The sequence below is a fragment of the Carassius auratus genome, chromosome 3 (assembly GCF_003368295.1).
Source record: "Carassius auratus strain Wakin chromosome 3, ASM336829v1, whole genome shotgun sequence".
Taxonomy (NCBI): Eukaryota; Metazoa; Chordata; class Actinopteri; order Cypriniformes; family Cyprinidae; genus Carassius; species Carassius auratus.
Genome location: NC_039245.1, coordinates 28,912,666 through 28,938,409, shown reverse-complemented (window position 1 = coordinate 28,938,409; position 25,744 = coordinate 28,912,666). Strand labels below are relative to the sequence as shown.

The 25,744-nt window shown below is 36.3% G+C and overlaps 3 protein-coding genes across 10 annotated transcripts in view; 2 read left to right on the top strand and 1 right to left on the bottom strand.

Annotated features, from left to right (window-relative positions):
• Positions 1 to 12,504, bottom strand: part of LOC113053453 (MKL/myocardin-like protein 1) — a 39,202-nt gene extending 26,698 nt beyond the window's left edge. For 5 of the 6 annotated variants that reach the window (XM_026218490.1, XM_026218517.1, XM_026218499.1 and 2 more), the window contains exons 1-3: positions 12,361 to 12,504; positions 9,989 to 10,051; positions 5,190 to 5,357 (exon numbers count right to left, since the gene is read on the bottom strand). In XM_026218490.1, the coding sequence (XP_026074275.1) occupies positions 5,190 to 5,343 (154 nt within the window). In that variant the 5' untranslated portion in view covers positions 5,344 to 5,357; positions 9,989 to 10,051; positions 12,361 to 12,504. Of the gene's footprint in view, positions 1 to 1,651; positions 1,932 to 5,189; positions 5,358 to 9,988; positions 10,052 to 12,360 lie in introns of those variants that run through there. The other variant, XM_026218507.1, reaches the window with a different exon arrangement.
• Positions 12,505 to 15,668: 3,164 nt separating this feature from the next.
• Positions 15,669 to 18,851, top strand: LOC113042151 (GTPase IMAP family member 4-like). The gene is made up of 4 exons (XM_026200756.1): positions 15,669 to 16,410; positions 16,559 to 16,655; positions 16,856 to 16,933; positions 17,290 to 18,851. Exons 2-4 carry the CDS (start codon positions 16,583 to 16,585, stop codon positions 18,123 to 18,125), a joined length of 987 nt encoding a protein of 328 aa, XP_026056541.1. The 5' UTR covers positions 15,669 to 16,410; positions 16,559 to 16,582; the 3' UTR covers positions 18,126 to 18,851.
• Positions 18,852 to 19,655: 804 nt separating this feature from the next.
• Positions 19,656 to 23,797, top strand: LOC113053441 (GTPase IMAP family member 4-like). Of its 3 annotated transcripts, XM_026218459.1 has the most exons (4): positions 19,657 to 19,947; positions 20,580 to 20,672; positions 20,795 to 20,854; positions 22,687 to 23,797. In XM_026218459.1, the coding sequence occupies exons 2-4, from the start codon at positions 20,603 to 20,605 to the stop codon at positions 23,529 to 23,531; spliced, it is 975 nt and encodes a 324-aa protein (XP_026074244.1). In that variant the 5' UTR covers positions 19,657 to 19,947; positions 20,580 to 20,602; the 3' UTR covers positions 23,532 to 23,797. The 3 variants fall into 3 exon arrangements, with proteins under 3 accessions (XP_026074260.1, XP_026074244.1, XP_026074250.1); XM_026218475.1 differs by lacking the exon at positions 20,795 to 20,854 and having other exon boundaries at positions 19,656 to 19,947; XM_026218465.1 differs by lacking the exon at positions 19,657 to 19,947 and having other exon boundaries at positions 20,751 to 20,854.
• The last annotated feature ends 1,947 nt before the right edge of the window (positions 23,798 to 25,744 follow it).

Genomic DNA, 25,744 nt, shown 5'->3' with positions numbered 1-25,744 from the left:
CACATTTTGCATGAATCTTATCAATTAGAAGGGAGCATATCCATTCAAAGGGCACTAGAGTGTGCAAGACGTGAATCTAAATTGTACTTATTTACAGAGGTATATTGTCACACTTCTCTAGGAAGTTAAACCTATTTGTGCAAATCCATGAATAATTGTTCTGAAGTTAAGTAAACTTTGATGTATTTCCCACCTCAGGGAGTAGAGAGCAATGAAAACTTTGGACCATGTAAATAGGAACACAGTTCATGCACCGAGCTCTCTTCTAAAGAGGAACACTGGAATTGAGAACCACTGATCTAGAACCAGGACTCATACCTGGAAATACTGTAGCTGTGTAGGGTCACCCTTTAGGGTCACACTTTTAGTTTATCTACAACTTTTGCCTCAATAAACTTTCTATTTGCTGCTTATTAATAGTTAGTAAGGTAGTTGTTCAGTGTAGGTATGGGATAGGATTAAGGGACCTGAAATAGGGTCATGCAGAATAAGGCATTTATGTGCTTTGTAAGTAATAATAAACACCCAATACGCTAGTAATATGCATACTAATTAGCAACTACTGTAGTTAAAAGAAAGAATTGGTCCTGCAACTAGCGTTACCTTTCTGTCAAACAACTGAGATCAATAATTCAACAAAGCGAGAATATAAACTGATCTGAGCCTTGTAGAAGAGTTGTTTCACTCTTCTCACTGCAAATCTCACAATGCACGACTTATGGTGTGCTTGGAATCCCTCCATCTTTCTCTGTAGCTTGTTCTGCGTATGTTTCTATTTGAGTCCTCACAGTCATACTGTACCTGACACTCAGTCTGTGTGGCAGGCCGCTGAGTTATTGAGGATATTATACTAAGTTACGCCCCGTGTCTCAAATTGCGACCTGCAGGACACCAGTGCTGATAAAGCATCTGTGTGTGTGTGTGTGTGTATGCTGATGTTTCTTCATCCTGGACTGTGGGAATGTCTCTCTGGTTCCATTATCACCCATGGCATACCACGCACAGCACATACAATCACACAAACACGTGCTAACAGCTCAGTGTGCCTGCTGTTTACAGGTTTCACGAACACAACCTCACTTCTCACATTTGATCTAATTACATTTGATGCTAATCCACGGCTAATTTAAACTCCAACACACGAGTGCATCCTAAAGTGTTAAATGCTGTCATCATTTTCTCACCCTCAAGATGCTCCAAACCTGTATGTGTTTCTTTCTTCTACTGAACACAAAAAGAACATGTTTTGAAGAACGTGTGTAACCAAACAGTTGACGGTCCCCATTGACATCCATAGGATTTTTATCAAACTGTGGAAGTCAGTGGGGTCCATTAACTGTTTGTTTACACACATTTTTCATTATATCTTCTTTTGTATTTAGCAGAAGATTAAATGGTGCCAGAATTTTTATGTTTGGGTGAAAAAACTCTTAAGCAAGAGTTAATTGTAAGTATAGTTTACATAAAACAGTGTACCTTAACGAAACTATATTGCAGTGTTGCTGTTGTTAACTTATAATAATAATAATCATTTTATATAAATTAAAACATAACAGTTATAGCAAACCTCACAAAGGCTTTAAAAAAAGCTTAAAGAGGCTTTAACTGTGGTTTATTGGTTTGAATGCACACATGCAACATGACTCCACACCTTCTCTCAGACTCAGGCAGGCACGCCGCTCACGGTCCAATCGGACGGCTTGTTTCTTCACGCTGTGGCTGATTGGAGCAGATCCAAAAGAGGCGGGGCTGGCGTGGAGCCACGAGCTGGTGTTCAGCACGGTGGTCATGTTTTTAAAAAGGTTTCAAAAGGTCAAAAAGAAGTGCTTTTCCTTCAAAGAGACGCTGAAGTTTCTAACTCCGGAAACTTCCTGCAGCCTTCGTGTCTTTCATATTTCGCCGGTTTCAGTCATTCACTCGGAACTGCTGATCTGCTCACAGGAATCCAGATGAAGAGAAAAAGAGAGCAGAAGAGGACGGAAAAGAAATAAGAAATAAAAAGGAAGATATCTGATGAGAAGAAACAGCCACATCAGAGATCCAGAGCTCCTGCTGTTGCAGAAGCAGCATGAAGACTGAAGTTATCTGCAAGGAAAGGTGTGTGTGTGTGTGTGTGTGTGACAGCACTACTGCACAACCGCAGCTGTTCCTCAAGTCATTCAGTCCACACACACACACACACACATTTGTGCTGAGTAGTGTGTGTTTTATTAAAGCAGCCCACACTGCACTTAATGACCTCTCTCTGCCCACAGAAAGACACACAAAAGCACATTTGCAGTCACAGAACTGTGTTTCTTTGTGTGAATATATGGCTGAAACTAAAATCTGTAAAATATGACCTCCTAAAACTGTGCATACATTCTGGTGTCTGAATGGAGAACATCACAATTGTCTAGTGGAGCTATTTAAAGCTGCTGAATTTAGGTGTAAAATCGCTCCATTCGGCAGGTGTTTTAGGAGGTGTTTTTCTTTTTCTTTTTTTTAAGCAGAGCAGACTTATTCCTGTAGCACATTTGGTTTTACATGCCGAAGTGTGAGGGTGTAAAGTATCTTTGGAGGATACAAATCAAGAAAGATGCATGCATTTTATAGATAAACTAACACTGTGACAGCTCAAGGGTGACAGAAATAACGAATTGCATTTTAATGAATAATATGCATGTATATGTAAACCCAATTCTGTCTTCTGCATCAAGTCAAGTTACTGTTAACTAAAACCATTAAATGCATTTTAATTTAATCTGGAAGTAAACTAGAAACATTATATGGAAAAAAAAAATTATGATCTGCAGCAAATGGGTGCCGTCAGAATAAAAGTCCAAAGGGTGATTAAATAAATAAATACACACAATAAATTCACCAGTAAAAAAATTACCAATTTAAATTTTTGGGTGAACAGTTTCTTTAAATTTAAAGTGAAATCTGAAAAATAAAATAAAATAATAATAATAAATGATAAAAGAACTGATAAACACATATAAAAAGCAGAATGAACAATATAAAGAACAAATGACTAAAATGAAAACTGAAAATATAAAAAGAACAAAAATATTAATAAATACAACAACAGTATAGAAATAATACTAAAATAACTCAAATTGTTCTGAGGTCCAGAATAAACACCACAATGACAGCACTGCAATATGGCCAAACAAACGTATAGTCGGCCCAAAATATTATTCATACACAAACTGAAATATACACCTAAATTAATGGCACTGGATAAGATGACAAATATATAAAAGTGTCCAAATATTCTTTTTGGCTTGACTGTACAGCATATGGACAGAGCATACACTCATATCACTGTGAGTTTCACTATATTTATTTCAAAATCATTTTAAAGAAGTCTGACAAAAGTCATACATATATTGAAGCAATAAGCAATAACTCATTTCCAATTCCAGTACAGAAAGTGCAAGTGACATTGCAGACGGAGTAGAGTGCATGTCTGCAGCCAAACACTTCTCAACAGGGCCAATCCATTAGCCTGAATGGGGCACTTTAAATCAGGTCGCTCACGCTTGGTTAAAAGCATCTGCTAAATGACTACTCACTTGCCAGAGTGTGTAAATAGTGGAAGTGATTTCAGACTGTCCAATCCTTTTCAAGATCAAAAAAAAAAAAGACCAAAGTGCTGATAAGATCCATTGGGTGGCAGTAGCGGCACCAAACAGATACAACTCAATTGTCAATCTGATTTCAGTCTTTCCTATTCAGAGCTTGTGGGATGCAAGTATGGGTGTTTACATAGATTAGTGAAACCTAGAAACCATTATTAGCCAGGGGCTGGGCACCATATACTAAACACAGCTTAACCATGTGCAAGGTTTCAGAACATAACATTTAGCTTATCATAACATTGTGTCTATTCCCAAATTTGCATGCTAGTGAAAGTAATTTAATTTGGTCTAATTTTGGTAACACTTTACAATACGCTCCATTCCTTAAAGGCATAATTTACCCAAAAATGAAAATTCTGTCATCATTTACTCACTCCTAAGTTGTTTCAGATGTGTATGAGATTCTGTCTTCTGTTGAACACAGATGGAAATACTTTGAAGAATGTTGGCAACCTTTCAATAAATGATACAAAATTTAATTTTTTTTGATGAACTCTGCCTTAATGCAATTAACTAACATTAAACAAGCACTATTTTTTTTTTTTTTTTACAGCATTTATTAATCTTTGTTCATCTTAAAACTACAGCTGTCCATTATTAGTTCATGTTAGCTCAGGTCCTTTAAATAATATTAAGTGATGCTTTTGATTCTAATAATGTATTCACAAATGCTAAAACCTTTACAGGTATTTAATTAAGGTAGTTAACTAATGTTTACAAATGGAACCGTATTGTGGTGTTACCATGATTTTTAGCAATTATAAAAAATATATATTAAAAAATAAAGAACAAACAAAGAAAAAAAAATTATTCCGTGATTGCACAGTTCAGCATCTGATGAAAATAAAATGCACTAAATGAGAATAAAATTCTCCAATAAAATCGGCTGCTAGGTTTACAAAAGGCCAGCATCGCGATGCGTATTGTGAAATCGTACTACAATTCTTTTGCAATTTTAGGAGAAAACTGACATCAGAAGCTTATAGGATGTCTTAGAGGGGTTGTATTATGCTCTTTTACAATGTCTTGATTTTGTTTTAGGGGTGTACTAGAACAAGCTCTTTATTTTTTTTAAGCTCAACCAACAACATTACAGACTAACTAAAGCTGAATAAGTGAAAAAGCATAATAGTACCCCTTTAAGAATTATTTCGTTTATAACTCCATGTGGTGAAAATTATTTTTATTAAGGCACCCAGACAAAAATATGAGGAACGATATTAGTCCTGACGTTGTTCTGACAGGGCGGCACTTCACGACACAATTACCTGCACTGATTGTCAGGAATATATGAGGAAAAACTGATCCATAATTCCAGCGTGACGAGATATATTTACAGCAAATACGTTTCTCAAATCACCTGTCATTGGGTAGTGTTGCAAAAAGTTAAAGTTAGACCATCAGCTCAACTCCACAGTATATGCAAGTTGAAAAAAAAATACAGGAGATTAAATGTAGCTACAAATGTCATGTTCACAAATGCTTCAGTCTGAGTTGTTGAAGATTCAGTGTCTTAAGATCTAAAAATGATATATAATAATTTTTGCACTACAATAAGCTCACCATTTTTCCTCTCATGAATAGGAAGTAAGTTGGGGGCGGGCTGAAGAGACAGTTCTTGCAGCTCATTGGTTACAGCATCACTCTGTGGACTGGAGGCGGAGCCTGTGGCATCAGTTGGGGCACCTGGACCTGAATCCTCCCAAATAGTCGCCATTGTCAAAAAGAGCCCTCAAAGAGAAAGAGAAAACATTACTAAAAGTAATTACATTAGTCATTCATTTTTAATCTACTTAAAAGTTAGTATTTAGTAGGCTTGTGTAAAGTGTAAAATGTAATTTGGACAACAGTTTTCCAGAATATGTACAAGGATATTTTCCAGGAAAATGTACAACACTGTAAATATGTATGAAGATTTGAATATGCAGGGTAAGAGCTGTGGAAGTGTACATAAAACTGTAAGTGTAAATTAAATTTGCATGCGCAAGAGAAGCTTTGTAAAGGTGTAAATCGTGTTTCAAGCATAAAACTAAAATTATTTGCAGCCTTTTACTCTTACTCAAGTGTAATTCAACTGCAGCTTCATGCTAAAGCTAAATAAATATGATCTGCTTTCTTCTGACTTCCATTTTTCCACACTTACACTTTTTGTACGTTGTTTTCACTAAAAGATGGTCAAAAGCACATCAAGCACGTGAACAGTGATTTGCAAGCGAAAACAACAGTTTAAAGAACAGCAGAATGGATTGAGTGCATAGAACCAATCTGTATGTGTAAAAAAACAAACGGTTTAGTCACATAAAGAAAGGGAGCATTCTACTTGGAGAGAAATGTGTGTGTGGTGTAGAGTTATATGATGCAACAGAATAAAAAACAGCGGTAACAAACTCTGCTGCAAGCATTTTAAGCAGATGACAATCACCATGGTAACATGTTATAACACGTCACATACAGAAAGAAAAAGTCAGGCAGCATCTCTACAGTGACAGATTGTGGAGGAATCTGACATGCCATCATCCCAACACTGAGTCACGAATTCAGTCATGGCCCCTTATGCTAATGAGGTTCACCATTTCCAACGACCAACTTCCATTTTAGAATGTTTGCAATATCTGTAACATTTGAATGTTTAAAAACATAACTGTGATATGTTTAAATGTTCAGGGGAAAAGATTTGAATGTTCAAACGAGAGATTTGTTGAATATCTGCTACAACAAACATTTGAATGTTCAGGAACATGAGATTTACACAATGTCTGAAAAACTAGAGCATTTGAATGTTCAAAAAAAACTTGTTTAGAAGATCTGCAATGTCTACAGTGATGCACCGCCACAGATATAGGTGCAGTCTTTTCAGATTACTCGTTCAGATTATTTGTTAAATTCAATGAAATACCTTATATCTGCAGATGATGTACGTCTATTTGTGGATGGAGACTTTGTAACGACCAAAACTATGTATTTTGCATGCATCACATTATAGTGCGGTGTGCATGAAAATAAAAACAAGGCGGCAGAGTTAACTTATCCATAGTGGTTCTCACTTAGTCTCTGCTGCCTTGATATTATTCTGTCTTTACTTCATTTGTAACGACAAGAAAGAGTTAATCTCGTGTATGAGAAGAGCGCGTTGCCGTATAGAAGCCATTAAATGTGTCGATATCTCTGATTATTGTCGATACATGATTCTATCGTCTATCAGCACAACCCTAATGCTAGGTTCACATTATTCTGTTTGTAGTGCCTATGTGGTGTGTATTTTCTGCACTCATGTTAATGTTTTAAAGTGTTCACTCTGTGCATTAAGGAGCAGTGCATCTGCAGCAGTGCAGAGATAGTTTCCGCACCGAGTCTATTTTTTGCTGCACCGAACGCACAGAATTAAAGTAATGGCGCATTGTTTGCAGTGAATATGAAAATGCATTGACACAAAAATTTATTAATTACACCAAAAATGCATGTAATTAAAGTTTACTGTGTTTCACAGCCAACACATAGGCTATGTGTTTTTTTTTTGTTTTTTTTGGCTAGGTTTAAAGGAAAATAGCACTTTTAGATAAACAAGGCAATCATTTTAAAGTTCTTAATTAAAGTTATTGTAATAAAATAAAAGGCAGTAGAGCCGACTGTTTCCTTGTATGGTAAGTTTTAATTTAAAATGTTTGTGATAATGTAAGAAAAGACATTTAAATGTTTGGCTTTAGCAACTTAATATATAAATCTAGAAGTAAATGCAAAAGTAAAAAGCATTTAATAATTAATGAAAGACTATATTAAAGAACTGTGTATAAAAATAATCACAATGTTGAAAAAGCCTTTAAAGTAAATATGTTTGTGTTACAAGGTTGTACAAACAAAACTACAGTCCATGATCAAACATTTAGATAAGATAAATATATATATATATATATATATATATATATATATATATATATATATATATTTTGAAAACAAAAATGGCCTCCTCAAATGAAAAAAACAAAAACAAACAAGTCACCTAATAGAGGAATTAATTTTCAAAACTGAAATTTGGGCCCTGAATAAATGCCTTAAATTCATGATTGGATCAACATCAGGGATTTCTCTTGTTCAAATAAATTCTATGAAAACCTCTCAACTTTCTCAGTAAATATAGTCTGCATCCATCAGAACTGATCTCAACTTACAAAAAAAAAAAAGATCAGTCTCAGATCGTATTACCTTGCTTTGAATAACAGGGAGATTGCAGGGTTAATTCAGCTTGTTTACTGAAAAGTAGAAATGTCAACAAAGCTACAAACTCAAGCACAAGAGATGTGAAGTAGTTCAGCTCATTTACTTGGTATAACCTAATTGTATTTGAGCAATTTAATTTTAATAAAATTTTAGCCAAGCTGTGTGGAAAAAAAAATGAGTACAAAGATAAAGAGAAGAGTAGATAACAGCTTAGTCAACAGGCCATCTGAGCAAAACTGTGCTGATGGAATCTATCACCATAGTGACGAATGATGTCACAATTGGGAAAACATGATTGACAGGCGTACTCTGTTTTAGAACTCGATTCACACCACAATTACTTTGCAAAGTCATTTATTTCTCCTCTAATTTCCTAGTTTTTCTTCCCTTCTGTTTTCTTCCCTACTACTAAAAATAAGAGTGGGAGCAGTTTGTGGCTAGTAAAATGTGCTGAGCGATGATGAAAAGGGGGAAGTGTAGGGAAAAGGGACTGCAAGATTCTCACATGTACAGATGGGGACAGAATATTAAGTGGAACTAGATAGTAAAGTTCATAGACAAACTTTGACCAAACTGAAAGTTTTAAATAATTAAGAACTTGAAGTTTGAAAGCACGATTAGCATGTTGTTAATGTTTTTAGAAAGAGTAGCATGTTACTAACATGTTGGTAGTATAATTAACAATTTAATAGCATGATAACTATCTTGATTAGCATTTTTGTAGCATGTTGCTAGCATATTAAGTTACTAGCATGTTGCTAACATGTTTCCAGTGTGATTAGCATGTTTCTAGCTTGATTATCTTGTCTAACAAGATTAGCATGTTTCTAGGATGTTTCTAACATTTCCGTCACACACTTGAGGCATTCGGCCAATCAAAACACATTGGATAGCTGGCCAATCAGAGCACACCTCGCTTTTCAGAACAAACTTTTAAACCGCATAACACAATTCATTACACCAAATACACAACATAATGTTCTTTTTATCAGCGTCACATGATCCCTTTGAAACATTCCCTCTGACATCCTGGCTGTTGAACACACACTCACACTAATCACGGATGACAACACAGACTTTGCTATACACTTAGATGAAATGTATGTAATTTATTGATCATTATAGGAAACTGATGCTCCAGTGCTGGGAACATATTGCACGTACTGACATCACTAATCGTACATCACTGCGAACTCTAGCCAGACATTACAGCCTTTCCAATACACTGTTTTATTCAGTCCCAGCCAAAGGATCTTTTATGTCCAATTAAAGTCACACATTTTGGGGTTTCGGCTACTTTTTAGAGTGAGGAATTGGATCAAGGTATGACTTAAACCCAAGCCTCCATTATAAGCACCATGCCTCAACATGTCTTGCATTTGGCCTCATCTTTTCAAACGTGGATTCCCTTCAGATCTTTGAATTGTAAAACTGTGGGCAAGTTTCTTATTTTGGCTATCGCGGTCAGTCTGTTAGCTTTTATCTGGGTCAGAATGCAAAACATCATTCCCTCTGGGATGAATCGTCGCTCTACAAATGCTCTCCGGCGGTACTATCAGCTTCAACAGCGGGCAGTTAGATGGTTTTTCTGTTTACCAAGCAAAACAAGTGAGTCATAGACAAGGCAACAGTTTAAGACTGCACACTTCACCCAAAAGATGAGGTCACTGGGAGAAAATATCATGCAGTGTGCCTGGTGCCTCTGCAAAGTGGCATCTGGCTAATCCATGCCGGGTGCACCCAGGCCAGCCGCTTGGTACTCACCCGAGTGGCACACATTACCAACTGACTTTCAATCCCACATTAGAACAGGCTAATACTGCTTTTCTCACCGAGATACATCAGATTACTGAAGCAAAATGGGTTCTAAGAGGCATTTCATATCGACTTTACCTATTAGGCTACATGGCTACCAAGTTCGCAGCCACAATGGACACAGCACTTTTCTTAGTATTGTAACAGAGCATGAAGTGAACGTCTTACGATCAGAGGATCTTGAGGAATGTTAAAAACAGAGAAGTGCAGAGAAGATCAGGGTTTTGGGAATTGCATATGCAGCAGCAAAATAAACACGAGCAGATGTGTGTGTGGGGGGGGGGGGGGAATACCCCAAGGTGTTTACGAGTAGGTGCCTGTGATTCAGTTACCTGATTTATTTCCTGCTCCAAAAAGTCCCGCGTAGTTCCATGCCAGGTGAGGGGCACCACTAACTGAAAGAAAAACAGGAAAAGAAAAAGCACAAAATTAGCTAATAAAGACATCTATGAGCTCTATTTACATTAGGGACATTAAGCAGAAAAGAATGACCAATTAAAAGTACTTTTATGTTTTTAGAAATATTACATGTATTTTATTTTAATAAATATTACTATTTATTATTTTATAAATGTTGATAATTCATTCCATGTTAAGATTTCTTTAGTTTTTTTTTTTTTTTTAACAAGAAGCTGGTAATGATACAGCTATAATGTAACTTCATAATTTCCTGAACTTTTGCTGGAAAACAATACATAGGCCACAGTGCAAAACAATACTGACTGCTCAGTTTTCAGCACTTCATGAAAATTATGTTTCAAAAACTGTCTGAGATAAGTCACTTTTACAGTTTCCACGAAAACTCGTCTCTGTAAGCAAGCTAGATAACATTGTTGTTGCAAATTCTGCTGATTTGTGACCAAGATTATGTGAAATACATCACAGAAGCATTGAGGTTTAAGTTAGGAATAAAAAAAATGCATGAACAAGACCATGGATCTAAAATGTTCAGTATCAACCAATGTTATTTTAGCATTATTTATATCTATTTATTATTTATAAGTATTTATGAATATTTTGAATTACTTTTATTTGTGCACTTTCAATTTTCATTGTAACTTTTGTTCAAGTTAAACAGTTTTATGTTTTTTGTCTTTAAGTTTTTATATCAGCTTTATTCTTATATATATATATATATATATATATATATATATATATATATATATATATATATATTATTATTATTATTATTATTATTATTATTTATTTTTATTTTTTTACAATTTCTTAAAGTTTAGTTAACAATAACAACACTGGTATCCCACACTGGGCCTTGCTGAGACCTATAAGTTTTTGTTGCACAGAGGAATGTTTTGGGCTCAATAAAAGCTCTATCAACAGCATGCCACAGAAAATAGTTTTGACTCATCCTTCAGTATGCACAAAGATACCAGAACAGGACTATTAACATAGACAGAAATCCGCACACTAGAATTATGTTAGCAAATCTAACCAGAAGTTTATCCACCTAGAACAGCAGTTTTAGTCCATTTAGGGCCATTTAGACGACTTAAACAACACATACTTTCACGTGGGAGAATTTAGTGCTTTTTTTGCTGTTGATAAAACTGAACTTGCTTTTAACCCGGGACATTCCTTTGAAACCGAAGACGAAAAGCATGAAAGTGAGAGTGACTAAAAGAACGCAGGCATTAAGGACACACTGACGGAAATACTGTCTCAAAGTCCCCTGTGTGAGATGATGAAGAAGTCTGAGTTCCTTTTGTCTCACTATATATTGTCACTATGAATCATAAGCGAACTTGGTTGAACACACATGCTTGTTGATCATAAACCGTATCATTACTGTGTATTTGTGGGATATGGTGTACTCATGTTTCCATCCTGCAGTTCGAATGCTGATGTGACAAAAAGAGCGATCAATAAGTCTTATTAATCATGCTGCAATACATCTCAAAACACTCACACCAAAACATTAGACCTTGACAAGCTTAAACAGCATTTGACTTAAACCATTAACATTAATGCAAAACAGGACATTACACTATTGTTTCTAAAGCTATGATGCAGTTATGTCGTTCAAATGCATTTAATGACCAGACGTAAAGTAAAAAGTCTGAATATGATGGTATTACCACGACAATCTAACACATCTTGGTACTGTATGATTACAGTATTCATACACTGTGGTATTTACATGGTAGGACAATACTTTAATGTAAAAATACAGAAATCATGGTATTGCCATGTCCAAAATACTACAGCAATACCACAGTAATTTTGACCCAAAGGCAAATAACACACCTAAAAACCCCTGAATAGCATATGTTCAGAGCTGTCATAACATGCCACCCCACCTAATGACCGATGCATGCAATAAAACAACAGACACCATGTCACGATGCATGTTTCATAACAGTCCCACCTTCACAGCATCAGGACCAGAAGCACCCTCCCCTGCCCACTGTGGCCAAGGTGACCTGTATCCCTTATAACCTTCGGTCATACGTTTGACAGCGCAGAAAAAAAGATGCTGTTTCACCCAACAAACATAATGGCAGACTAACCTGACAAGCAATCTCAGGCCATGTGCTTGCTATTCCCAACTACACAGTACAACTTCCAGCAAGCTGATAATGCGATATTAAACACCCTGGAAGAATTGCGCAGAAACGACAGCGCGTGCACAGCGGCTGCGTGTCGAATTAAGTCTTTAAAATAATAGGTTTAACAGTTTTCTTACTTTACAGTGCTTGATCCATCCCATCTATTGGCATTACACTGGTCTGCACTCCACTGAACGTTTCCGATATCCAGTAAACTTCAACCGGAAGCCCGCCTGTTTTTAGGATTCATCCAATAGTGGGCGAGTACTCTGAAGAATGGCGGTGTGGATCATAGACATATAAATAACTAGACGCCTCATTGGCCGCTCTGAGCCGTTGCTGCGATACGTCAACGCGTCCGCCATGTTAGTGAGGGCAAGACTGCCTTTAAAATACATGGAAGTAAACGGGGAGCTGCGGTTTTTTCTGAATAAAAACACGATAACGTTCACATTTATCAACCGATTTCAGGTTTGTGATATATGTGCTTTTAAAAACTTTGCCTCCACTTTATTTAGTTAGGTTTGGAAAATTATTAATTTTCGTAAGGAATTGTGAAAGCTCACATTTATCTCACTTGTTGATTTAGTTGATTATTTTCGGTGTACAATTCTAATGTTAATTTAGTATAACTGTGACATATGCATGTAATTTAATTTGAACATACATTAAATGAAATGTAGTTGTTTTATTGCTTTCTCTGTGTTCAATCCATACATTTTTCTTTCTTTTTTTCTCTTTCGTGGCTCAGATCAGAACACAGCTCATTCCCTTTGAAATTCTGTGATAAAATCTAAGTAATACATCTTTAAACACTAATAATTTACTATTGTTGAGAAAATGTAATAAAACAAGTAAATACAAATCAAAAAGTGACACTATAGCCTACAGATGAACTCTGTAGTTCCAGTGAAGATGAAAATATGCACTGACACAGTGCACAGTAGAAAAGTGATGTTATATTAAAAAGTACATGTAGTACAACTTAAAGTAAAGTGAATAATATGAAAAGCGACTACAACTCTACAATAACATATTCAATATAATAGATTTATTATAGTATAAAATTATTTGTATAATATAAATGATACCATAATAAATAACTTAACAACAATAGGTTAACAATAGCAAGAAGAATATGTAATATCAAGGGTGGAATAATACAGAATAGACAAAAATGAAGAATAAATTAATAGTTAATTAAAGAGTAAAATAAAACAAATTGAAATGTAATTTTAAAATACTATTTGTTTAATAATTATTAATCAAATTAAGACACAATACAAAAAAATTGTGGACATGAGTTCCAAATTGTGTTTAATTAATGAGCTCCTTAAGTATAATATATGCATGTATAATATATATATATATATATATATATATATATATATATATATATATATATATATATATATATCTGTGTGTGTGTATGTATGTATATGTTCTATAATGCACATTACACACACTCATGCAGAGAACACACACATTTCGAAACAGTGATTTATTTTTCCATGTATGTTAACACATCATTGATTTTATTTAGCTTTATTTATTTTTTCACAATGGAGGATCATAATTCGACTTTGTGAGCACTCTGAACCACTGAAGGAAGTTTTTTTTTTTGCCTAACAACATTAGCAATAGTAATAATACTAATACTAATAACAAGTGTGTAATAATAAAAAAATACATATCTATCTATCTATCTATCTATCTATCTATCTATCTATCTATCTATCTATCTATCTATGTGTGTGTGTGTGTGTGTTACTTTAATTAATCACTAAATTATGGGGACATGGAAAACAAATTTCCTTTTGACTGATTTTTTAGTTGAAGTACAGCACAAAAAGAGTAATCTTACTGCCTCCTGGAGGTCAATTTGTGCAATTGTCTGTTTTTCTGAAAGTTGATTCTATTGAAAGCAAAGATAAAACATACGCAAAAAAAGTAGGCTACACCACATTTATTGTGCAATGATATTAAACAACCTTTATGTGACATCAATTATAAAATCTAAGAAGTCATAAATGAAAAATCTAAGTTATTTAGATTTTGAATCATCTGACTGGAGATGTGTTTCTTAATAAAATATATTAATCAATGTTAATAGTATCATTGACTTTGAAGACTAAAGATGAACATTTTACATTCATTCATAACTGAAACTCTATGACTCAACTCACATTCCAGTACCGTGTGAAGATCAGTGCTGAGAGGGAAATGCTTTTACTACTTTGTTTTCCTCTCATCTAAATTTCCGTATGGATTCCCATGAGTCTCTATATAAAACTTGTACATGAGCCTCAGTGTCTTAAACTTCCTGAGTACAACATTCACAGTGGAGAAGTTGTGATTCTTGTGAAGTTGAAACACTTGCTGGTTATTTCACATCCCCTTATCAAGAAAGATGAAATTATATTTTTATGTCCAGACTGTAAACACTTTTGGTTAAAGGTCTATTACAGTCTCAGTGGCTTTGTGTTATCAAGTAAAATCAAGTATCACCTTCACAGAACCAGAGAAACCGGTCTAGAAGTTATTTTCGTATGGTAAAGTGTATCAGTGCAGGAAGGCTGATCTAAGATCAGGTTCCACTGTCGACAGCAATGATCTTTACAAAACAAAATGGCACATGCAGCATTTTGTTTCTGACACTATGTAAACCACTCAATATCTGTTGATATGTACTTGTTATTCATAAACTAGTTCATATTTACAATGAAGCTCTCTTTAAAACCCTAAATAAAATACTGTCTGAAGTACTGACCTTATATTAATACACCATCAAATATTTGGACACATTTCTGAATGATAGTTAAGTCATTAAATTATAAAATAAATCAAATGGAAGTGAGAATTATGCAAAAAAAGTCTCTAATTGGTGGTAGAGCATTGTGTTAGCAGTGCAAAAGGTTGTGAGTTCGATTCCCAGGGAACACGTTAGGCAAAAAAATGTTAGCCTGTAAGTCACTTTGGATAAAAGCATCTGCTAAATGCATACATTAATTAATTTATTTCTGAATTTTCAGCATCATTCCTCCAGTCTTCAGTTTAACATGATCCTTCAGAAATCATTCTGAAATGCTGATTTGCTGCTCAAGAAACATTTCTTATTATCATCAATGTTGAAAACAGTTGTTCTGTTTAATGTTTTTGTGTAATCTGTGAAACAGATTCTTTAACGAATAGAAACTGTAACAATGCAGACTTAATTTAATTCATACTTGCTGAGTATTACTTTCTTTCAAATTTTTTCTTACAGGCCCCAAACATTTGAATGGTTATATATTACTTCCTTTGAAAAAAAAAACTGTTATTTTTTTTCAAAATGTCTTACTGACCCCAATCTTCTGAACAATTTTATATATAAAAGCAGGGTCCTGAAGCAAAAACAGTTGAGAACCAATAATCAAATAGAATATATGTATTCACAGCCCCTGAATGTAAATATAAATCACATGTCTTCTGATCTTACCCTAAGAACAGAGTGAACTGTGAAAAACTTTTTTTTTTTTTTTAGTTTCAACAGAAGAAAGAAAGTCATATTAGTTTGAAATGACATCCAGTGGTTTTAGGGGGAAGAAACTGGGATATGTAGATAAATTAGCACACTGAAACCCATTCACACTGTTAACACAGAAGCAGCAGCACACTAAAAGTCAAACCCCCCCAAAAAACTGATCTGCTCTAATTTAAACGTCAATGGACTGTGACATCATCCATGGCTGCCGAGGAGTTGCATAATCGTATTGCTATGGTAACAACGCACGTCTACAGTCACATGTGGGGTGGTTTACCCATACTCGCCAGACGCTTGCACACGAATCATCATCTGCATGCTCCTCAATATCAGAAATGTGGACGACTCAATCTTCTCTATTTCTCAGTTTGAAAACGAACCCCCACTTTCAAAGCTGGAGGAGCATTTTTCTATGGAACATAAAAGCGCATACCAAACACACTCTATGTTCTTGACTAACATGTTGAACTAGTCCTGGGCCACAGAGAAACCCTTGTCAAATTAAGTGAATGTATCTTTCAACAAGACCAGCCCTCGATACCTATGTTTACCTTCAAACTGAAAAAAGTGCACGGATGAAAACAGCATATTTCTTGGAGACTCACAGGTGTGTTGGTGCTGATCGGTGCATTATCAGGTTTAAAAACCCTAAACTTCAACTGTGGTAGGTTTCTTTCTTTTTCCTTACTTCTTTTCTCCTTGATGTTATACTTTGATAATCCAGACTGAAACTAAACTTGACACAAAGACTGAATGGGAAAATGATGACATAATGCAGTGTGAAGTTTGAAATTCTCTTCTGTTTACGTAAGAAAATAACGAATCTTCGTGATAAGATGGACTGTAAGAATTCAGATGAAGAGATAGATGAAGATGAGGACGATTCTGCACTGGATTCATCAAACAGCCGTGAGTCACAATGAATTACACAAATCAATCTGTTTACAACATCTTAGTAAGCCAAACTATTATAGTCCATACAGCATTTTAACTGTTAATCAGATAAGGAAGATCAATGTATTTTTAATTACAAGAATTTCTTAAAGATTACATAACAATTGGCCTTAAATCATGTCTTATTTAGACTTAAGCAGTAATTTAATTCACAGATGCAATGCATGACATATTGTATGAAAACGTTCCTAACGAAGAGGAAACCAATTTAACCGCATCAACAAAGGAACACGGTGAGATGGCATCCACGTTTTCACATTCTTACAAATCTTACAAACTTTAAAAAAAAAAAAAAATGTTTTATTATTATTATATTTATTTTTAGATATGATTGGTCATATGCCAACTTATGCGATTCAGAATTTGAGTGGGAAAAAATGTAATTTGTGGATAATTTTGGCAATGTTCACTGAAAAGCTTGTGCATAAAAAAAGAAAGAAAAAATCCACCCAAAAAAGTACAAAAATTAAGAGTTTGCCATAATCAGTTTCATCCTGATGCTTAAATTTTAATGAAGACTATGAGGATTAAACAGCTTTATTAAACTATTATCTCATGATTAAAACGTATTTCATGATTTCGGCTGCAGGGGAATTGCGCATCATGTTACTGGGTGCGAGAGGGTCTGGGAAAAGCTCCACCGGAAACACCATCCTCAGGTGCAACACTTTTAAATCGGAAATGCAGCTGAGCAGAGTCACTCAGTTCTGTGAAAGAGCGACTGGAAACATCACCGGCCGACCCGTGGCCGTAATCGACACGCCGGGACTGAACAGGATCAGCCGTACGGAGAGGGACGTGACCCGAGACATCCTAAAGTCCATCTCTCTGTACACTCCAGGACCACACGTGTTTCTTCTGGTTATGCCTGTTGGGAACTTAACAAATGATGACAAAAGCATGCATAAACTCATCGAGAGCATGTTTGGGAAGAGTGTCTGGAAGTACACCATCATCGTGTTCACTCACGGAGATCGACTGGAGGGGAAGACGGCCAATGACGTCATCGCGTGCTCAGACAAGGAGCTCCGCGGTTTCATCCATAAGTGCAGCGGTGGGTTCCTGTTCTTCAACAACAAGGACACGACGAACTATGAGCCCGTGACAGAACTCTTGAAGAAAGTCGAGAGCCTCATGGCCATCAATGGAAAGGGCTGCTACGATTTGACTTTTTACCCGGCCTCAGAGAGGAAGATCCGGAAGAGAATGGAGAAGATTTTAGAGAAAAGAAAGGAAAGCATTGCACAGAAGGAGCGAGAGCTGGTGATGCACTGCACAACTGAGCAAGAGGTGGAGAGAAAAAAGCAGGAACTCTGGAGAATGGAAGAAGATGATGCAAGAAAAAAGGCTGAGAATCCAGCCAGCCCAAAAATAGCTATCAGTCTAGCCAAAAGACACACATCAGGCCAAAAGACTTGCAGCTAGAAACAATTATTTCATAAAACGGGATATATGGTATATATGGTATATATATATATATATAAATGGACTAGCTACTAATGCCTTCTACTGATGTTTTTTTGTATTTCTTCATTAAAAATAATTGTTTTTATATAGGCTAATGTATGAAAATATGTGCCAGAACATCTACCCAATGACCATGAGACTTTGCTTGGGGATTATTTTTTAAATCAATATGCCCAATATCATTTAGTCCACATCAATTTTGTTCATTCAAATTAAATTACTATAATGCCAAAAAAATAAATAAAATGCTGCATCAGATACATCTGAAAAATAGAGTTTTACATTTGAAAAATGTTTCAAAAAATATTATGGAGGAAGCCATTTGCTTAGTTTCAGACAGGTATTATTATCTGAACTTATTTGCTCAGATAAATATTGGCTATACTTATCTGTTTATTCTTAATGGATAGGGGCATGATTATAGACGTCTGAAGGAAAAACGAGTCACATATTATCTCTACGTTCTCTATGATATTTAAAACACAAATGAAAAAAACAAATTCCATTTGGGATAAAGGGTGTTAATGCTTAAAAATACATTAAACAGTTTCCAGAAACTATTTAGAACTCTGGTGTCTTTCTCCTCCCCCTGTTTGGTTTAGATGACTCACTTCCTTCTGTCTGACATTCTCTCTTCTTGAGGAGGATGTGTAGTACTACAGTAACACAGTGGTTTGACTGCATGCTCTGGTTATTTCCACATCGCCTGTCTCCTTCTGTCTCACCATTTCCCTCCACTGGTCAACTGAAAAATATACTCAACTGCAAGTAAAGTATCTATTGTAATGTAGCATTCATAGGGTCATTAAAAAGACACAAATGTCCTCAAAGAAGCATTCAACAGTTTGTCAAGCAGTTTCATTGAACTGTCATTTTACCAATCCCATATTCATCCAAAGTAACTCACAGTTTGATTCTCTCAATGGCGATATTGAGAGCAGAAATTGTTAGTGTGCATTAAATTAGCCACATTTTTTCTTCTATATACAGTAAAAAACAATGAATGCAATATATATATATATATATATATATATATATATATATATATATATATTAGTATAGAGTTGAATTTGAATGAAAATAAAATGTGAAAATAGCAACAGATGGCAATCAGAGATTACAAAATTAGATTTATTATTATTATTATTATTTTGTTCTTGGCTTTTGAGCTCACAGGTGTTATCTTAGTATGCACTTCCTGAAAACCAACCTGATCACAACCTGACACAGTCATATAAATAACTCCAAATAGGATTGCTTGGTATTTTAACCATAACCATATTTTTATAACTAGAACCATATTTCCATAAGCAGGAGACTTTTATTCAAGTGACAATGTAATTTCTACAATGAAGTATATATTCAAATAAACACACACACACACACACACACACACACAACCACACATCACACACACAAACATACACACACACACACACACACGCATAAAGAAAAAAAAGCATACCTGAGAGAGGTGTCAGATAACAGCGGAACTGTCTGACTGGATGAAACACTAAAGAAAAAACTATCTAACTCAGTAGTGCGTCTTCATGCTTGAAACTGCTGAAATTGTTTGCATATCTGAAAGATGTTTTATTCCTCTTTTTATGATCTAAATGCCTCTCAGAAGAGAGAGGCAATTAGATCATTGGTCTTGTGAAACCCTTAAAAGACAGTGGTTAAACAGGATTGTCAGTCATTCACAGTGGCGAAGGAACTCAGATTCAAGAACTCGACTCTCTGTCTGTGGATCCAGTATCATCAACACCAGCTCTGCACTGTGAGTATTTCTTTAATACATCTTTAAAGATTACTTACAGATTGCAGGGTAGATTACTGATTCCAAATGACATGATAAAAATAGTAACATAATCCATTACATTACACATTTTAGGTAATATAATCAGACTATGTTTGGATTACTTTTGACCTAACTTTCAATAATAGGACACTTTTGTAGCATATTGACATGGAAATACAAAGAGTAAGAAAATATATTTCATTTGTTGTTAAACAATAAACAGTGCCATAAACATTATATTACCTCAAGATTTCCCAAACTCAGGTGTACTACAAGTGAATATATTAGGTGAAAGAGGTTCAGAGGACAAAAAAAGTTTGCGCATTTTAATGTTTGAAAGACAAAATCATAGAAATACATGGTTAAATAGCTTACAGAGTGGTAATTCAAATAAAAAAAATACGTGTTGCAATGTTGAAAAGCTTCTTTTATTTTTGTAAATCCAGCCACTTGACTAAAGCCTGATCTCTGTTTGAATATACAAAAAACTGGAAGACTTTCTGAGTGTGTATTAGTGGCAGGCAGTTTTAGAACGGAAAATTAGAGATATATAGACTGGTTAAATAAAGAGTTGAGTCTCAAATACTGAGGTTAAATCTTTCATTCCTTAGGTTCTTTTCTACAAACCAGAGCGATGACTTCAGAAGAGAGCCAGTGGACTGAAACAGAGAAGGAAACGTATGAACTTGACTCGTCACTGGGCTGTGAGTTACTGATTCATTATATCAAGTCGGAATCAGTTCATTAAAATCAAATCATTAGAAACATCTGCTCTTTTATAGAAAAACATTAAGGTAAAATTCAATGTCTTCACTATCTTCCGTAGCTGAGATTGATGAACTATATGAAAATGTAAGAGCAAATTCAAAATCACCAACTTGGCAAGGTAAGCTTAATACATTCTGAGATTTATATGAATCTAATGTAGTATCATTTTTATTCTCCTAATTTGTAGTAGTATATATTATTATTAATAAATCAATTAATTATCTGGCTTGATCTGATTTAAATATTCAAAATCACCCTCTTTGAACGGTAAGTGTGATATTAATTACCACTTGAACTAAATATGAGTGAATTAATGTAATAAGCAGGTTTAGCCGGTCTATTGTCTTTTAGTCCTTTAGTTGTTAGAGTCTAAAGCAGACAATGGCCATTGCACATGAAATCACTCCAATCTGAGCAGTAAATACAAAACAAGATAAAGACCCAAACACATCAGATCAGCATACCAAGAATGCTCAGACTGGGTTTTGCAAAGTCACATGTGCTTTTCCAAAAGCTTTTTAGGCATAAGAACCTACCTGACACAATAACTCAAAACAGAATTCATCTTCTCTCTTAGTGTATTGAATACTGATAAATTGATTAAGTGCTTTCTACTAACTACTAACCAGCAAGTTATGCAGTTTGCAGTCGTTTAATGTTCTTTCACATCCAATGTTTTACTTAAGATGTTTAAAACAAGTACAATTGTAGGTGCTGATTTATGTTTCTGCCGGTGGGTGCAGGGAAACAGTTCATGTGCTGGACCCAAAGTAGATTAATATCAAGTGTGCTTTTTAAAACAGCATGCAACATATCAATGCAGTGTGTGCATGTCGAAAGAGTAAATCCGATCTGAAGCTTGTGACATATAAGTGCACACATCTACCCAAACACTTTATTTAGCGTTCATGTAAACAGATTTGTCAATCAGAATTAATTCTATCTAATGAAAGCAAAAAGTGTCAACAACTAGGCCTATTTAACTAGGATTCACCCGACAGAACTTTTCTCATCTCACCATGCTCTTCCCCGGTGTACATTGCTGCGGCCTCAAACCCAGAAGTTGGAGGGAATCGAAATTTGGGAAGCAGCAGAGATTGTCTTACTATTGGGAGATGAGAGAGTCTGTATGACTTACTATTGAAATAAGCGTAACGGTCAGCTTGGATCACATGTGCCTTAATAACCAATCATATTACAGCCGACACTCATAACACGCATTACTGTGACACTCAGTCGCTGTTTACGGATACCATAGGAATAACTGAGAAGTGTTGTAAGCTGAATCCCAGCTGTCTCACAAAAAGTCTGTTTATTATAGCTGTTTATTCAGTGCATTGAAGCCTCTCCTCCATTGATATACATAAAAAAACTGCCTCTGGTCTCCTTTAACACATACTGCCACAGTAGAAGCAGAACTATTAGCTGTTACACTTTTTTGGGCTAAATGTTGCAGGCTTGCCTTCTAGTGGCTTTGACCCATGACCCATGAACATGACCCTTCCACAAGGGCTACTTCACTGTGAGCATGACCCCACCACTGAACGCAGTGTCTCCCATGGGTGCTCAGGTCTATGAGTACAATAATACATATATTTGGGTGCAGAGATAATGTTTGGCATGGAATCAGTCATCAGTAAGAAACAACGTGAGCTACACAAGTCTGAATAATGAGGATTTCAGACAGAATTCTGGAGAAAGACCTCTAGTGGTCGAAAGGTGGTATAACTATCAATCAGTAAATCATTTAACCTTATGCAGCTTCAAAACTGTATCTTTTGACTTCCATAGTATGGACAAAAAATACTATGAAAGTCAAAGGAACGCGGAATGGTGAGTAAATGATGATGATGATGATGATTTTACATTTTTGGGTGAACTGTCTCTTAACATCTCCTGCTACCAAGTTAATAATGTCAACATACTGTACTGTGCTTGATCTTTTTCCAGCTGAGGCTGAGGCAGAGGAATTGCGCATCATGTTACTGGGTGCTCGAGGGTCTGGAAAAAGTTCATCTGGAAACACCATCCTCAGATGTAACGCCTTCAACACGGACATGCAGCTGAGCAGAGTCACACAGTTCTGCGAAAGAGCTTCCGGAAACATCAACGGCCGACCTGTGGCCATAATCGACACACCGGGACTGAATAAGATAAATCGAATGGAGAAGGAGGTGATCAGGGAGATCATGAAATCGATCTCGCTCTATAAGCCAGGACCACACGTGTTTCTGCTGATTCAGCCGCTGGGAAACTTAACCAATGAGGACAAGAACATACATAAATTAATCCAGAACATGTTCGGGAAGAACGTCTGGAATTACACAGTGGTTCTGTTCACACACGGAGATCGACTAGAGGGGAAAATGCCAAATGACGTGATCGCCAGCTCAGATAAAGACCTTAGAGATTTCATCCGCACATGCAGTGGTGGATTTGTGTTCTTCAATAACAAGAACATGGAAAACTTTGAGCAAGTGACCAAACTACTGGAGAAGATTGAAGCCTTGGTGGCCATCAATGGCAGAAGCTGCTACAGAACGTCGTTTTACCCGAGCTCAGAGAGAAAGCTACGTGAAAAACAAGAGAAGATTCTGGAGGAGAGGCAGGGAGAGATTGCACGAAAGGAGAGAGAGCTGGAGGAGAATTATGAAGATAGGGAGGAGTTAGAGAGGAAAAAGCGTGAGCTCTGGAGAGAAGAAGAGGAAGATGCACGGAGACTAGCAGAGAATCCACCAAGACGCAAAACTCTAGCTTTAAATCTCACCAGAGCCCCCTCAACTATAAGATCATAGATCATCCACTAATCAAACCCTTTTATGAGCAATTCAGGACGTTCTTCATGAATAATGGAGATTTAACATTCCCTGTAGGTGATGATCTGTTCAGGTTTTACTTTGTGCCTGTTTATTATTGTTGTGCTGTTTTAATATAGTACATCATTAATTGTGGACGTAGGTAATAATTATTTCTTGTCAATGAACAACCTACTGTATATAAAATGTAAACATTTAACTCAACACAGAAGTTTAATTAAACTGAAAATACCAGTATGTTCCCATGATACTGTTATGGACATTTTTTTTAACTCTGCTATGGTTATTGGGGGTCAATATTACTCCACGTTGAATTTTGAAGATGTCATGAAACACCATAAGCGTAAACAGGAAATGAGGAGAATTTGATTAAACAGTTCAACTATCATTCACCTCTAATGCTATACAAATATGAATACTGCTGTAATCTGTGTGCTGCAATTCTGTTTCTGACTTTCTTCCCTCTCACTGATTTACATGATTTAATGCTGCCCTCTTCTGGTGATGACTGTTAATAACTGGTTATGACAAATGGTTTTGGAGGACTTCAAAATTATTTGATAATTTCAACAAGATGATGTTTAGTCAGGAGATTATTTTACCCACTCCCCACCTGCCCACAAATTTTTTTTTTTTACATATTATGCGAATAAATAAATATAACTAGTACAGGACATATTAAATAAATAGATGTATTTGTCATTCTAAATGATGGAAACTGAGGAAAAACAAGAGAAAAGATTTCTTATCCTATCCTAAAGATTATTTTTTGCTCTTATTTTAATAAATCATGGCAACACTATTTGAGTCTTCCAAAAACCATTCACAGTTTTGGTACCTCAGTGTTTGGAATCGCTGACAAAATCTGATTTAAATCATATCACAGCAATTAGAGGAGTATAAAAAGAATATTGTAGTAAGTTCAGTTCAATAAAAAGGAAGGAGACCCGTCTCTCTCGTTCTCCGCTGGTCCTCTGTCGGCTTAAATGCCAGTTCCCCACGCCAATCACTGTAACGAGACCCACGTGTTAATTGTCTTTCACCTGATCCACTTACCACCACTCGTCTCCTCACTCGTCTCCCGGGTTAACTCGGGTAAAGGCCTGTTGGCACTGCTCCATCCACTTGACCGTATCCGGTACCTCCTTTTTAGTGAGGTCAGTCAACGGGCTGGTGAGGTCCAAATAATGAGGAATAAACCTCATGTAATATCCCGCCAGCCCCAAGAACTGCCTCACCTCCTTTTTGGTCTTGGGCCTGGGGCAGGTTGCAATTGCTGCCATCTTAGCAATTTGGGGACACACCTGCCCGTGGCCCGAGGGAAAGCCCAGATACTTTACCTCCACCTGCCCAACTGCGAGGACCACTCTCACATGCTCCATATGCCATTGCCAGTCCCCACTATAGATGATAATATCATCCAGGTAGGCCGCGGCATATGCAGCATCCATGAGGCGCTGAAAAGTAGCTGGGGCCTCGAACAAGCCGATAGGAAGCGTAACAAATTGGTGTAATCCAAACGGCGTGGTGAAGGCTGTTATTTCTTTGGACATGGGAGATAAGGGGATCTGCCAGTATCCCTTTGTCAAGTCCAAATGTCGAGTAAAAGCAAGCCGTACATAACCGATCGAGCAACTCGTCAATCCGCGGCATTGGATAAGCATCAAACTTGGATACTGCATTCACCCTGCGATAGTCTACACAAAACCGCACCGAGCCGTCCGTTTTAGGCACCAAAACTATCGGGCATGCCCAATTACTGTGCGACTCCTCGATTACTCCCATCCCCAGCATGGCCTATAATTCAGTCTGAACTACTTTTTTCTTGTGTTCAGGCAATCTATATGGCCGGCTGCGAACTACGACACCCGGCTCTGTCTAAATGTGGTGCTGAATCAGGTCAGTATGACCAGGTAGGGGCGAAAACACGTACACAAATTCTACCTGCAAACGCGCAATGTCAGTGAGCTGCGAGGGCGAGAGGTGATCCCTTCCTAGGGCCAGTCCGAGGGATTTCTCTTAAGTAATCGCTTCTGGCCCGAGATCCTCCTCCTCACTCACTGCCGTCGCTAGCAGCACTGACTCCTCCGCGCTCCATTTTTTAAGGAGGTTGAGGTGGTAGATTTGCCGTGTGTCGCCTCTATCTGTTCGTACTACCTCATAATTGAGATCTCCTATCCACCGTGTGACCT

Bases quoted from the DNA above. Each gene is read 5' to 3' on its own strand.
- LOC113053441 (XM_026218459.1), top strand. From the start codon at position 20,603: ATGACTTCAGAAGAGAGCCAGTGGACTGAAACAGAGAAGGAAACGTAT. The intron at 20,673-20,794 runs GTGAGTTACTGA...TATCTTCCGTAG, and splicing joins ACTTGACTCGTCACTGGGCT to CTGAGATTGATGAACTATAT. The intron at 20,855-22,686 runs GTAAGCTTAATA...ATCTTTTTCCAG, and splicing joins AAAATCACCAACTTGGCAAG to CTGAGGCTGAGGCAGAGGAA.
- LOC113042151 (XM_026200756.1), top strand. From the start codon at position 16,583: ATGGACTGTAAGAATTCAGATGAAGAGATAGATGAAGATGAGGACGAT. The intron at 16,656-16,855 runs GTGAGTCACAAT...TTTAATTCACAG, and splicing joins ACTGGATTCATCAAACAGCC to ATGCAATGCATGACATATTG. The intron at 16,934-17,289 runs GTGAGATGGCAT...TTTCGGCTGCAG, and splicing joins CGCATCAACAAAGGAACACG to GGGAATTGCGCATCATGTTA.